This window comes from Bos indicus x Bos taurus, chromosome 5 (genome assembly GCF_003369695.1).
Source record: "Bos indicus x Bos taurus breed Angus x Brahman F1 hybrid chromosome 5, Bos_hybrid_MaternalHap_v2.0, whole genome shotgun sequence".
NCBI lineage: Eukaryota > Metazoa > Chordata > Mammalia > Artiodactyla > Bovidae > Bos > Bos indicus x Bos taurus.
Genome location: NC_040080.1, coordinates 88,040,700 through 88,056,704, shown reverse-complemented (window position 1 = coordinate 88,056,704; position 16,005 = coordinate 88,040,700). Strand labels below are relative to the sequence as shown.

Sequence of the window (16,005 nt, the reverse complement as noted above, 5' to 3'; positions counted from 1 at the left end):
TTGTACAGCTATAGTTTCAGTAACCAGTGAACGGTTTATTGGATCTGTGAGAATTGTATGAATTATAGGCAAGGTAGTAATACACATGTAACTTAATTAAGATATAAGATACCTTAAATACATTTAATTCAGTTAGCCATGCCATGAGTAAATGAAACATATAAGTAGCTTACTTTTTTCTTACAAATGATTGAGAGGCAAATGATTTCATATAATATTTAAAAGGTTAACTTCCTGAACAGTCTTCTGTCAGAGTATATTAAGCCCACTTACTTTAGTACTTTCTCCGTTTCTAGTACTTTACAATGAAAATTAAGTACTCTGAAGTTCTAGGAGTTTTGAAATATCAATTAGGAATTGAAGTAAAAGTTCTTAAATAAGTAGTACTTATAAAACCTGTGTAGTAGGTTTATGCATTTTGGAATGGTTGTCAGCAAGTTTTGAAAACAGAATTTTCTGTCTAACTTTCAGCTAACCAAAATATTTAGTCTCTTGGAATTCCAGTTAATTAAAGGTTTTACTATGGTAGTTGTTTGTGTGTTTGCTTAGTTTTCCTCTCCTTTAGGTATGTATTATGTGTGTATTTATGGTATGTATTTAGGCATGTAACTTAAAGCAAGGTTTTTAATCTGTTCCTGACTTGGGGATAAAAATTGTTGGTGCCATCATTATATGGCTACACAAATTCACAGAAACTTAAAATTTTGTGAGGTGATTTACTGAGAATTATTATTAAAAGCCTTTAATCTCAGAAGCATTTGTTTTATGTCAGATGCTTAGATACAACTAAACTGGAACAAATATACAATATGGAATGGTTTAGTTACTTCCTTATACCATTTTTTAAATATTCTAAATGAGGTTCTAATCATAGTGCTTTAAAAGGATATGATTCCTACCTTTATCAATAGAAAATAAGTGCTAGAATTTGTACTGTTTGGACTCTGCTGCTTCTCACATAGCTGTTGCTTTCTTTCTGCCTTCCCCCTCTTCCCTTCCTCCTTCCCTTCCCTCTTGCACCTTGATCAGTCTCATACTGGTTCATGAACTAAAGACTTTTGAGAGATCTTGGCATGTTCTTATTTCTCAGGAATAGAAGAAAGAAGCACAGGGAACAAGCACAGCCCAGGAGAAGATGCTGAAGGGCATATATACTTTTCTTTGGCTTTATTTGTGAGACAGGCTCTTCACTAAGCCCTGTTTGTGGCTCAATGAAAATGGACCTGCCTGTCTTTCTCTTCCATCTTGCCTTTATCCTTATGCTGTGTTATTTTTATGGAAATAGAATATAGCAAAGTATGGGAACCTAAGCTACAGACATCTAGAAGGTACAGCCATGTGGAATTTTGTTAATGATAGGCCCTTGTGTTTTTTCTTTAGGATCAGACTCTGTGATTTTACTCAAAGTGAAAGACTCCCAGATTCCAACTCCCAGGTAAACTTTGATTAAAGGACATTCTTAACATTGTTTTCCCTCTCTTTAATCACAATTTCTTCACTAAGAGTTAAGTAATGTAAAACAGCCTCAACTCAGACCACTCTTATGTGTTGTTTGAATTATTTCAGTACCTTCTTAATTGATCTCTTTTCCTCAAACCTCCATTGTGTTCTTCATGCCATTTTCCACCGTGTTCTCTAACCCATTCTTTGCCTTGTTCATTAGTCCATCTTCAGTTCTGCTGGGTGAACTTTCTAAAGTGCTTATCTAATCATTCATTAAACTCCCTCAAGAGTGGCTGATAAGATGTGGAATCAAGCCTGAACTCCTAGTACAGTATTCAGCACTCTTCCTCCACATGCCTTGCTTCCTCTCATACATTTTTTCTTTAACAAATATTTATTGATAGCCTAGGGGTGCTGGTACTGGTACAGACACTGGAGGTAATAGCAGTTAACAAAATGAAGTTCCTACTCTCAAGAAGTGTACATCCTAATTGTACCAAAAAGACCTTGATGCTGGAAAAGGTTGAGCGCAAGAAGAGAAGGGGGTGACAGAGGGTGAAATGGTTGGATAGCATCACCTAATCAATAGATATGAATTTGACCTAACTCTGGGAGATAGTGAAGGACAGGGAAGCCTGGCGCGCTGCAGTCCATGGACTTGCAAAGAGTTGGCCGTGACTTAGTGACTAAACAACAACAAAGGAGAGGGATGGGGGACAAATAATAACAAATAATTAAATATACATATACCTGTTGGTGATAAGTACCATGAAGAAAGATAAAGCAGGGTAATATATAGACTCGGGATTGGGAGTGCTATTTATCTAGATGGTCATGGCACGTTTCTGCTAAGATGACATTTGAGAGACATAGTGGAGGTGAGAGAAGCAGCCATGTGCAAAATACTGGATTCTTTCATGTGTTTATTATATGCTGACTTACAAGATGATAGGTATTTTCATACTTTCACATGAATATGTGAAGTGTTTCTTCTGCCTGGTATATTCCCCCTTTCCCCCTTCAACTTGTGTATCAGGCAGTAGTCTTTTTCTTATCTTTTAAGTCTCAGTTTAGATATGATCTTCTGTATGAAACTTCACCCCACTGAGAGGTACCAAGTATTTCTTCCTCTGTAATCCAGTTCAGTTCAGTTCAGTCGCTCATTCGTGTCCAACTCTTTGCAACCCCATGAATTGCAGCACCCCAGGCCTCCCTGTCCATCACCAACTCCCAGAGTTCACCCAAACTCATGTGCATTGAGTTGGTGATACCATCCAGCCATCTTATCCTCTGTAGTCCCCTTCTCCTCCTGCCCTCAATCCCTCCCAGCATCAGAGTCTTTTCCAATGAGTCAGCTCCTCACATGAGGTGGCCAAAGTACTGGAGTTTCAGCTTTAGCATCAGTCCTTGCAAAGAACACTCAGGACTGATCTCCTTTAGAATGGACTGGTTGGATCTCCTTGCAGTCCAAGGGACTCTCAAGAGTCTTCTCCAACACCACAGTTCAAAAGCATCAATTCTTTGGCACTCAGCTTTCTTCACAGTCCAACTTTCACATCTATACATGACCACTGGAAAAACCATAGCCTTGACTAGACGAACCTTTGTTGGCAAAGTAATGTCTCTGCTTTTGAATATGCTATCTAGGTTGGTCATAACTTTCCTTCCAAGGAGTAAGTGTCTTTTAATTTTCATGGCTGCAATCACCATCTGCAGTGATTTTGGAGCCCCAAAAAATAAAGGCTGACACTGTTTCCACTGTTTCCCCATCTATTTGCCATGAAGTGATGGGACCAGATGCCATGATCTTAGTTTTCTGAACGTTGAGCTTTAAGCCAACTTTTTCACTCTCCTCTTTCACTTTCATCAAGAGGCTTTTTAGTTCTTCTTCCCTTTCTGCCATAAGGGTGGTGTCATCTGCATATCTGAGGTTATTGATATTTCTCCTGGCAATCTTGATTCCAGCTTGTGCTTCTTCCAGTCCAGCGTTTCTCATGATGTACTCTGCATAGAAGTTAAATAAGCAGGGTGACAGTATACAGCCTTGACGTACTCCTTTTCCTATTTGGAACCAGTCTGTTGTTCTATGTCCAGTTCTAACTGTTGCTTCCTGACCTCATACAGGTTTCTCAAGAAGCAGGTCAGGTGGTCTGGTATTCCCATCTCTCAGAATTTTCCACAGTTTATTGTGATCCACACAGTCAAAGGCTTTGGCATAGTCAATAAAGCAGAAATAGATGTTTTTCTGGAACTCTCTTCCTTTTTCCATGATCCAGCAGATGTTGGCAATTTGATCTCTGATTCCTCTGCCTTTTCTAAAACCAGCTTGAACATCAGGAAGTTCACAGTTCACGTATTGCTGAACCAGTATGGTAATCCAGTAGGTTACTGTTAATACTTAGATTGCTATGTCTGCCATATCGGGCCTTGGCAATGAATTGCTAGAATAATACTATTATCAATTTTCCATTGAGATGATTAGGGATAATAAGATATTCTTTCTTATCTCAATTCCCCTACATCTTTGCAATTTCCCAGTATGTGGTAAGCTTTTTAGATATTTTAAAAGTATTCTCAAAAAAAAAAAAAGTATTCTCTAGTTAGTATAGTTTCTCAAGGAGACTTTACAGTTTAGATTCTTTATAGTTTTGGGGTTTTTCTGAGTTGGATCTGGGTTCTGATCTTGCCTTTTCCAGGCTTCATGTAACTTTGAACAAGTTACTCTTCTAAACCTCAGTTTCCTTATCAATAAAATGCCAGTGTTAATACCTTACTATTGAATTGTTGTGAAGGTAAAAAGTGTTTTATATGTATGCACAAAAATAGGTGTTCTTTCTTGGGAAAAAGTTGATTTCATATAATGAGTGCTCTGAGTTCTTCTTTACTGAGTCTGTCTTTCCTTTATGGAGAATTTCTTTTACTGATGACTGAACATGAGATGGATGAGAAGTAGTCTTGGGTGAGGCTCACTGGATAATGCTGTCTATCAGAGTTGGAGCCTGCTCTCTCAAGGCTTGGTTGATTGGCTCCTTAATCTCCCACCACTGCCTCTCAGTTAAGTTCCAGCAATGAAGATCTGCCCTTATTTCCCAGAATATGCCATGCATTTTATGCCTTTGTGTTGTTATACATTCCAACCCCTCCCCCTTCTGCCTGGAGTTTGCTTTCTCTCCTTGTCCACTTGTTATACTCTTATCTTGCTTTTTAAACTCTGACTCAGGTGTTGGTTTTTTCCTCAGGACATTTCTCTGGCTTCTCCAGATATCATTAGTCTTTTCTTCCAGTACTTCTGTCTCTGTCCCTTGTGTTACTAATGTCTTTGCACCACCTCCTGCTTTCAATAATAGCACGTGGCGCATTAAAAGTACTTAAATAAATCTTGGTTAAATAACAAATTTCCTAAAAAGCCTGAAATACTCTCTCGAGTAGTCCAAATACTCATCATCTCCATTGTGGCTTAATGCTTTGGTTTATTAGAAGACACTTTACAATAATAGAACACAGTCTGGAATTGGACTGTGGTAGTTTCTAATCATGACTCTTCCAGGGCAAATTATTCTTTTGAACTTAGTTTCCTTTTCTGTACAGTATAAGTAATGTTTCTCTATTACACATTATATTGAGGCTTAATAATTTGAGGATTATCATAAGGCTTTGCCAATATGTAAAACCTCCCAAGGAGAGTTTTGTACATAAAGTACTAAGTAGGTGCTTATTGCATCAGTTATATGAGAAGTAATATGTAATCTCTGAAAAGCAAAGGGATTTTGCTTTTCCTTTCCTTCTGTGTGTTACTTTCCTACACCAATAGATACCTTGATGCATTAAAGAGAAGTGCTTGTCCTTTACATTATTTATTTATTCAACAAATATTGAGTGTCTGCTAGATGTCAGGCACTATTCTTGGTACAGAGGATACAGTAGTAAATACAAAAGACAAAAATTCCTATCCTCATCAAGTTTATATTCTAATATGGGGAGCATTGGGCTTCCCTGATAGCTCAGTTGGTAAAGAATCTGCCTGCAATGCAGGAGACCTTGATTCGATTCCTGGGTCGGCAAAATCTGCTGGAGAAGGGACAGTCTACCCGCTCCAGTATTCTTGAGCTTCTCTGGTGGCTCAGCTGGTAAAGAATCTGACTGCAATGCAGGAGACCTGGGTTCAATCCCTGGGTTGAGAAGATCCCCTGGAAAAGGGAAAGGCTACCGCTCCAATATTCTGACCTGGAGAATTCCATGGACTGTGTAGTCCATGGAGTCACAAAGAGTCAGACACGACTGAGTGACTTTGTTTTTTTTTTTCTCTTTCATGGGGAGCAGATTTGAGTAGCATGATCCAGTACCGTGAAATTCTGCGTGATTGCTTGTCACATCGTCATATTGTGCAATAGATGTGTTCTCACGTTCATTTATCTTTAGTATCATACACTAAGTAGTCTCTCTCAGTGCTTCCACTGATCTCTGTGACTTTCTTTCTTGGCTGTTACATCAGTTGTTCACTGCATTAAGGAGATAGGCTCCCTTCTCTGTGTTCTCCTCTTACTGACCTCAGTGACAGTGAATAGGTAATAGAACAGCATTTTTATCACTAAAGCCCAAAACTAAGGGTTACTGGGAATACTGATTCTCAGAAGTTAGGCTTAGGAGCAAAGGATTACCTCTGAGCCCTTATTTTTGCCTTTACAGGACAGATTGTAGAAGTTTAAAAACTGAAAGGGACTCTCATCTCCATATTTACAAACCCAGAAATTGAGGTCCATGTAAAGGGAAGTGACTTGCTCAAAGTCACAAAGCTAATCAGGGGCAGCTCTAAGAGATTCCAGTCTCTTAACTTTCAGTTTGACACTCTGTTAACTTGTTCTGCATATCTGAAAGTTTTCTTTGGAAAAGTGCTCACTTGCCTTTCTTTTGGTTTTGTGAGAACTCCTTCAGTTAGAGGGGAGATGAGCAATGAGATAAGAAAGTTTGAGAAGAGCAAAAAGGCTCTAGAACAAATAGCATACCTGTGACTCTGCTAGCATTATTCCCTTGGGTTGTCAGCAAGAGCTGCGTGGAATAAAACTGGTCTCTTATCTTTGGAAGGGAGTCATATTGCTGATTATCCATGTTGGTTCATTGGTTCATTAGCCATTTGATATGGACTACTCTGTGAGTGGGGATTTTCAGTATCTACTGTGATGTGGTTGAATGTATTTTGACTCAAGCAGACCTACAAGAAGTCCAACAACCCATAATATTTTATTAAACCATTAATAAATCTGTCAATCTGAGCCATTTGGAAAGAGGAACATTCTAGTTTTAATATATTACCTTGATAAATGATGTATTTTTCATGTCATGTTGGTCTTTCTTGGAAGTAAGGAGCATGCTAAACTTAATTTCTTTGCTGAATGTTGGGTCATCTTTTTAACTATATGTGTGCAAATGACTCATATTTGTTTTCCTTTGCTTCCCAGGTAGAATTGTTTTATGTAATTTAGGTCCTTTTATTTATCCCATACTTATAAAGCATTTGTATAAACTATTAAATGATTGGTTTTTTTGATGAAAATATTTGATATTCTTTTAAGTCTCCTGTTCATTTGTCACATTTTTCTTTTCCTGCCCATAGTCCTACTTTTTTCCAGGCAGAGCTGTGGATCAAAGAATTGTAAGTAATTATTTTTAGTATCATTTTGCCTCTTCATCACTTTCTTTTCAGTTAGAAGAAATCAATTAGCCAATCTTGCTACCTATTTTTAGTCAGTAAAAATTTCCTATTTATTTATAAAATAACTTCTAAGTTACTGAGTTTTAAAAGTTTTTTGGAGTTGGAACATTTCTATGCTCAGGTTTATTATATCTGTAACAATTGTTGAAACCTAATTGAATTGGAAAAATGTTTCAGTTAGCTGTTAAACAGAAAGGAAAATAAATGCCTTTATTTTCATATCAATAAAACTAATTTATTGGATAATATTATTTCTGGAGTTTGCAGAATCACTGAACATTTAGTTTCTAGTTTCAGGGACTCACTTTGGTTATTCTAAATCCCTTGGTCTGGTAGATTTTTTTTAATATTTATTTATTTGTCTGCGTCGGGTCTAAGTTATAGCATGCAAGATCTTTGTCATGTCATATGGGATCTTTCATTGTGGCATGAAGGCTCTCTACCCTTGACATGAGACTCCAGAGCAGGTGGGCTTAGTAGCTGTGACATGTGGGATCGTAGTTCCCCAACCAGCAATGGAACCCACATCTTTTGTATTATTTTCATCTTTGGGATTCAATCTCATTTTTGGATTTCCAGAATGAAGCTTTACTTTCTCCTTAATTTTAGAAGCATGGTTTAAAAAAAAAAAAAAAAAAAAGACTACACATTTATAAATATCCACAAACTCAATTGTTCATGTTTAACAACAAACTAATAATTTTCATCATTTCAAAAAACTAGTAATTTCAGTAACACCATGTAGTTTCACTTTGTCTTAAAGCAAGTGTACTTAGTATAAGTTAGTATACCTTATAAGTTAGTATAAGGGTTCTAGGCTTTTTCTCTTGAGAGTTTTATATTTAATGCTAATTGTGCATCAGCAGTGTTCTTGATGCTAAGTGAGTGGTCTGCATTTTTTGTTTCCTAGAACTAGTGTTTATGATTCTCGAGCACGGGAAAGATTGCGCCAGATTGAAGAGCAGAAAGCACTGGCATTACAGCTTCAAAACCAGGTAAAAAAGTTTTTTTGAGATATAAATGAATAGCACATCCAAGTTGAAACTAATTTTGGAAGGTTACCTGAATTTGGAATCAAAGCTGTTGAATTGCAAGATAGTATGGTAGCATAGCCTTGCTATGCTCTGTGTTCTTGGTCTGTCCAGCTAGTCCTACTCATTGTACGTAGACAAGCAGTAGATTTCTGTACTCCACTTATTTTGAAGGTCTATCTTTCAGAGACTGCAGGAACAGGAACATTCAGTACATGATTCAGTAGAACTGCATCTTCGTGTGCCTCTTGAAAAGGAGATCCCGGTCACGATCGCCCAAGAAACAGGGAAAAAAGGTCATAAATTGACTGACAGCGAAGATGAATTTCCTGAAATTACAGAGGTAAATTATATAATATAAATTCCTACACTGGCAAGTGTTGTGTTTAGAGAGAATTCTTTGGACAAATTTCAAACATAAAAGTAATAGATCAGGGACTCCCCTGGCGGTCCAGTGGTTAAGACTCAGTGCTTCCACCTGCAGGGTGTTTTTGATCCATGGTCAGGGAATTAAGATCACAAATGCTGAGCGGTGCAGCCAAAAAACAGACAGGAAAAAAACAGTAGTAGAACACCTGGTATTTAATTTGTATTCCATACTCCTGCTTTCATTTGTATTGTGTAACAATATTGGCTTTGTTTTTGAAAGATTACTGAAAATGCAGGAAAGAATTATGGGTGACTTGTAGTGATTTCAGTGAAAAAGCATTCAGTAAATTTGTTTCATTTCCTGTGCATTTATACTTAATGCATATGTATAGTACTTTTACATCAAATAATAAGTTGAGCCTTACCATTTTTTTTAAGTAATAAAAACTCAGTATAAAAATTTGGAAAATACATAAAAGTCTGCATACATTTAAAAATAATCTGTTTCTTAGTTCACTCTTCTGTTTGAAAACCTATCATATAGCTGGTGAGTATAACACATTTATTAACACTAAAGTTGTGCTGAATTCTACATTTTTACATTTAAAAAAACAAATTTTTCTGGGAAAATGTGTCTAAAAGACATCACTACTTTTACTTCCTTATTACCTTTGAGAAAGAGTCTGTTTCTCAGGAAATTGTTTGCTCTGAAGATATATAATTAGGTCTTTTAATGGGCTTAGGAAATTTGATAGCAGAAGGTTATTTCAGACTCAAGAAATAATATGAAATAAGGGTCTGAAATGTGCTGAAAAAGAGAAGGGAGAAAGAGCTAGGATGGAAGGAAGTAATCAGGAGATTACTGGAAGGAATAGAAACCAAAATGTTAGGAGTAAATGGTTGATTTAAGTCTGGGGATTGCATGGCGCTTGATGAGAAATTGGTACGTCCGAGACCATGTATGCCTAATCTCTGACACTTCTTGATTCCTTAGGAAATGGAGAAAGAAATAAAGAATGTATTTCGTAATGGGAACCAGGATGAAGTTTTGAGTGAAGCATTCCGCTTGACCATTACACGCAAAGATATTCAAACTCTAAATCACCTTAACTGGCTCAACGATGAGGTAATCTCACACTTGTTTTTATATTCAAATAGAACGTGAACATCAAGTGCAGACTAAAGGCAGTTCCCAGATATTAAGGTACATAAAAAAAAAAAAATCACCTGAGATGTTTGTTTAAAATATGTATCTCTACCATACTGCCTCACACTTAGTCAGGAAAATGGAGAAAGCTATGACAGCTGATTCTGTCCTGCTGATTTACCTTTTTGTGTATCGAAGATTTGGATACTGATAGAGAGGACGTTTACTCATTGGTATTTTTACTCTTTAAGCCACCTGCCATGCAGTTCACATCTTTTGTTAAGCAAATATTTAATAGCTGACCATGTTGCAGCACATGAAGGAATACTTTGGGATTTCCATATAGAGATCCATTTCTGTTACCCTTTCTCTCTGTATTTAGGTCACTTAGGTTATGAGTGGTAAGCTTCCTAAAATAGCCTATATTTGTACATGATATGTTTTAAACTGACATTGAAGAAGTTTTATTAAATATTTGAGGTGTTGAGTTTAAAAATGTTACGGCTCTTGGCTCCCAAATGTTCTAATTATTTTATGTAGATTATTTGTGTTAGAATCTTCAAACTGATCTGTCCTATTCCTAAACCTGTAGGAGCCTGTTTTATTTCACAAGGATATTTTCACAGCAAAAGAAGAGAAATGGGTTGGGGTTTTCCCCTAAGTACCTGCCTCCTTACTAGGAGCATTCCTGCCTAAAATCTTGGGTGTACTCAAGTTTCATTGCTATGGAAACTTTTTAGATACTCAATATAGTAAGCACTAGATATTCTAGGGGGCTTCCCAAGTGGCTCAGCAGTAAAGAATCCTTCTGCTAATGTAGGAGATATGGGTTCGATCCCTGGGTCAGCAAGATCCCCTGGAGAAGGAAATGGCAACCCACTGCAGTATTCTTGCCTGAGAAATCCCATGTACTGGCAGGCCACAGTCCATGGGGTCACAGAAGAGTCGGACCTGACTTAGCAACTGAACAAAAACCAAATATTCTAGATACCAGTATCCTGGCCTTGTATGTGTATTACCTTCCAAATATTAATATTTGGCCAACATCAGTTGGACATTTACCTCATGTTAGGCACTAATCTAAGTGTTTTATGTGTTCTGCTCATGTCATAGTCACCACAACTCTTGGAGATGGATGCTATAGTTTTATCATCTCCATTTAAGAGATGAAGAAATAAGACATAAAAAGATTAAGAAACTTGCAAAGATACATGACTTTGTAATAGCAAGCCAGGATTCAGACTCAAGCATTGGGTCTTATCTGTTATATCATACTGCCTTAGAATCTTAAGTTGGATCCTGTTTCAGGATTAGCTATAGGGAATTTTAGAGCCATATATCATGTCCAGTAGGTTGATTTTCTGTGGGATTTGTTGAACTAGCCCATTCTCTTTGCCTTTGGTGAGTTTATAAGATAAAATTTCAGAAGTTCATCACTCCTTGAATAGTATCTTTGACAAAGAATAGTAAAGAAGGCATGGTTTGAGATACCGTCTTGCTTTACAAGAAACAGCTCTTGCTTCTTGTGGCCCAGAATAGTGGTATTAGAACATTGGGTCAAAATAACAGGAAAAAAAAGAGCTCACCAAATCAAAGAGCAAAATAAAAATCGAGAACAGTCAAAAGTATCCACCAATTAAGTATTTTTCTTTGAAGATGTTAATGTGAGGTCTCTTGGCAATTTTTACCTGCTGCTTTTAAATGGGACCTAGTTATTCTATTGGGATTGCAGCTTGTTTGTTGTAAATTACCCAAAAACTTCTAGGGGGCAGCAGTGAGCAGGACATGAGCTGAGTTCTTGTTATACATACTGTGGTAGTTACCTCAGTGAGCTCCCTTACAGAGGCAGCGTTCATCAGAACATATTTTCCATTCCCTGGGTCCATCAGAGGATTTTTAGCAAGCAAAGTTAATGGAAATTACATTATTTAGAAGAGAAAAGGGGAAGGAAAGATCCCTTGTCTACTTTATCTCTACCACACTTACCCGTTTGTAAGGAGTCCTTGTCTTCTGAGTGGAGAATAATGTTAACTGTGAAAGCAGGTGCCAGTTCACATGTCCGTGATGATGATGAGAACTGTTTTAATAAGTACTTTAATAATTGTTTTAAAAAGCATCATTTTCAAAGTACCACACTTCTCACACTTTCAGAGTTACTGCCCTTAAAAAGCTGATAACATTCTGAAGGGGAGTTAGTAGATATCCTTATGTATTCATACTCATTTTGAAATATTTAATTGTTTCTCAATTGTGAACCTTCAGTATTTTGCAAGTAATTTTCTCTCTCTTCAATCCTGTTCTCCTTCCCTCAAATAGATATTTTCATTAATAGCCTTTCTTTTATTTTTGTTTCTCATGTCAGTTTTATAGACTTCATTAAAATTTTCTCCCAAGAAAGGTGATTGACATTTTACAGACAAAGAATATAAGATCCTAGAAATGAAAGGGATCAGATTTAGCTTACAAGGAAAATAAAATCAAGAAGTCCTATATTTGAGATATGTACAAATAGCCATTAGGCTACTCTTTCTCAAGTCATTTTTCCAAAAGAAGAGTAGGCCACAGTGCCTGTTCTTGCAATAAGCTTTCCAAGGTATTTGTAAGAATGGATTTGTATATAAGTGAATAGCTAAATTCTATGCAAATTCAAAGGACTAATGAAAGGATTAACATTGTACCTCACTGTAAGAAAATGAAACTTCTCAAAATTGGAATGTGGGAACTGGCTGCCTTGCAAAGAGTTACAAAATGAGACTGGAAAGGTGAGAACATATAGATGGAGATTTCTGTAGCAGGTCTGGTGATTAGTGATAGAAATATCTAATTAAGGGAAGGAAGACAGGGTTAAAGAGAGGAGGAATTAGTTGCAAAAGTAGATTGAAAGTCACAAATGTGTAATATCATGTATGAGACGAGTCGCCAGTCCAGGTTCAATGCACGATGCTGGATGCTTGGGGCTGGTGCACTGGGACAGCCCAGAGGGAGGGTATGGGGAGGGAGGAGGGAGGAGGGTTCAGGATGGGGAGCACCGGTATACCTGTGGCGGATTCATTTCGATGTTGGGCAAAACTAATACAATATTGTAAAGTTTAAAAATAAAATAAAATTTAAAAAAAAGAAACAAAAGGAAGTATTTTTAAGTAAATGTCAATTGAAATAGCAAATAGAAATTGTGTATTATTTCCTGAAGATAGAGTTGAATAACTTATGGAATCCAACTCTAAGATTTCAGGTTAATGATCCTGAAGTGAGGACTACTTTAGGCTTTGTGTTTCTCTTTATGGCCTGCTAATTCTGCTCTTAGAGGGCCTAATAGTTGTTTTATAAAGCATCAGATAAATTTAGAAATACGTGAAAATTATTTAGGCATACAAATAAGTCTGACATCTTCTGGTCATGATAGAATAAAGTAGATCAGATTTATTCTCTCAAATAGAACAGTAGATAAAACACCTGAAGCAGCAATTTTCAGACACTGGATAACAGTGATTCCTGAGAGGACGGAAGTGAAAAGCATGAGCCTGTGATTCCCACAGCTTCCTGGGGTGGTGTGCTAAAGGAAGAGAGTTGGTAAAAACCTGGCAGTGCCTGGCAGTCTTGCTGAGTAGAGGAGACACTGTTCATGGAGGCCAAAGTGGCTAAGGTTTGTGAGATAAATACTGGTGGGGAAGTTGCTGAACAAAGAGAAAGCTCCAGAGATGTGCAGAGGGCCCCCCTGGAATCTTTGGCTGAGTGCTGATCTGTACATATATGGCAAGAAACTACCAGTGGCTGTGGAAAGAACCACCAGGAAGAAGGAATCATCATAAGCCTGAGAGCTAACACAGGTGCCAAGAACAGTTTATGTCCCCACTAACGGGAGTAGAAGAGTTGTGGGACATTGAACAGCGAGTCCTCAAAAGGGCATTGCCTCAAGAGTGGGGCCAGAAAGGCAGGCCCTAGAGTAAAGGCTGCTCTGGACCCATGGTAACAAGCTTAAATACAAGTCTTTAAAGCTTGAAACTGATCTAAGTAACTGAAGTGTATCACAGAACAAAACCCAACAATATTTAAAGGAATACAACAAATTCTGGTAACAACAGAACCCAACAACATTGAAATTTACAAAGTCTAGCATCTAATTAAAAATTCCCAGGCATGAAATAGAAGAAAACTATAACAAAGGGAAAAAAACAATCACTACAGAAATACCCAGAAAAGAAAAATATGTTAAAATTAGCCAACAAAGATATTAAAACAGATACCATAAATAATATTCCACATGTTCAGGTAAGTAGAGGAAAGTGGACATTATGAGGAGAAAAATTGAGAATATAAAAAAGATCCAAATTGAATTTCTAGAGATGAAAAATTTAGTATCTGATATTAAAAATACATGAAATGAGATTAACAGTTTAGATACTGTGGAAGGAAAAATTAGTAACCTTGAAAATAGAGCAGTATGAATCATCCAAGTGAAATAGAAAAAAAGGCTGAAAAAAGATGACTGGAGCTTAGTGAGCTCAGGGACAATATCAAGTCTAAGCATGTAATTGAAGTCCCAGAAGGGAAGATGGGGTGTAAGTGGTATCAAAAAAGTGTTTAAGGAAATAATGGTAGAAGATTTTCCAGATTTGGAAGCATACTGACAGATTCAAGAAATTCAGCATACCCCAAGAAAGAGAAATACCATACTGAAATGTATAGTAATCAAATTGCTAAAGACCACTGATAAAGAGAAAAATAATGAAAAAAGCAACCAGAAGAAAGACATATTATATACAGAGGAACAGAGATCTGTCAGAAACCATGTAGGCCAGAGAACAGTGTAGCTACATCTTTAAAATACTGAAGGAAAAAGAAAATCGTCAACCTAAATTCTATACCAGCAAATATATCTTTGAAGAAATAAGGCTATACTTTTTTAGGCAAGCAAATGCTGAAGAATTCATCACCAACAGACTTCTTTAAGAAATATTAAAGGATATTTTAGACAGAGGAAAAATTTCAGTTGACAGTTTCAGTCTACACAAGGAATGAAGAGCAGTGGAAACACTCTCATCCTTTATTATCTCTGGAAGACAAGGGACTAGTCAAATAAAACAACAATGTAGGGTTTATAACATGTTAAAGTAAAATATATGATAATCATAACACAAAAGGGGGAAACGAAAGTATGTACTTGTGTAAGATTCCTGCACAAGGTATGAAGTTGTATGATGTTTTATGAAGATGGACTACAGTAAGTTACAGACGTAAATCCTAGAGCAACCAGTAAAAACAGAGGTATTTTAAGAAGCTGGTAATGGAGATAAGATGCAATTAAAAGATATTCAATCCAAAGGAAGACAAAGAAAGGATACAAAGAACAGATGAGACACAGAAAAAAGAAAAGAACATGACGGTAGATTTAAAACCAGCCATGTCAGTATTCTGGTTGCTCAGTGGTAAAGAACCTGCCTGTCAGTGCAGGAGACTCAAGTTCAATCCCTGGGTCTGGAACATCCCCTGAAGGAGGGCATAGCAACCCACTCTGGTATTCTTGCCTAGGAAACCCCATGGATAGAGGAGCCTGGTGGGCTGCAGTCCATGGGGTCACAAAGAGATGGACGTGACTTAGTGACTAAACAACAACAATCTCAATACATTAAATGTAAATGACCAAACTCAGCATACCCAGTAGAAATATAATGTGAGCCATATATGTAATTTAAAGTTTTCTAATAGTTACATTTTAAAAAAGGAAAAGAAACAAGTAAAACTAATTTTTATAATATATTTTATTTAACCCAATAAATCTAAAATATGTTTATTTTGGCATGTAATACATATTAAAATATTATTAATGGTCTATTTTGCCTTCTCTAAAATATACGTATTTTACACTTAGAACACATTTACACTTACAACACAGTTTGAATTAGTCAAATTTCAAGTGCTCAAGAGTTATATCTGGCTATTGGCTACCGTACTGGACAGTATAAGCATCCAGTTAAAAGGCAGAAATTACAGATTAGATTTAAAAATATGACATTTAAAAAACATTTTAAATGTGAAGACACATACAGGTTAAAAGTAAAAGGGTGGAGAAAACATACCATATAAACAGTAAACAAAGGAAAGGTGAAGTAACTATATTAATATCACACTGGTAGATTTCAGAGCAAGGAATATTACCAGTGATAGACATTTCATAATGGTAAAGGGGGAAATTCATCAAAAGGAGTAACAACGTAAGTATGTATGCACCTAATAACAGAACTTCAAAATACACAAACTAAAAACTGAAAAAACTGGAAGGGGAAATAGACAAATTCATACGTAAG

At 36.7% G+C, this 16,005-nt stretch overlaps 1 protein-coding gene across 5 annotated transcripts in view; it reads left to right on the top strand.

Moving 5' to 3' along the window:
- The window catches only part of SENP1 (SUMO specific peptidase 1), a 52,408-nt gene that overhangs the window by 25,948 nt on the left and 10,455 nt on the right, over positions 1-16,005 (top strand). For all 5 annotated transcript variants that reach the window (XM_027542693.1, XM_027542692.1, XM_027542696.1 and 2 more), the window contains 5 exons: positions 1,381-1,435; positions 7,055-7,093; positions 8,064-8,148; positions 8,372-8,527; positions 9,548-9,679. In XM_027542693.1, the coding sequence (XP_027398494.1) occupies positions 1,381-1,435; positions 7,055-7,093; positions 8,064-8,148; positions 8,372-8,527; positions 9,548-9,679 (467 nt within the window). The remainder of the gene's footprint in view (positions 1-1,380; positions 1,436-7,054; positions 7,094-8,063; positions 8,149-8,371; positions 8,528-9,547; positions 9,680-16,005) is intronic.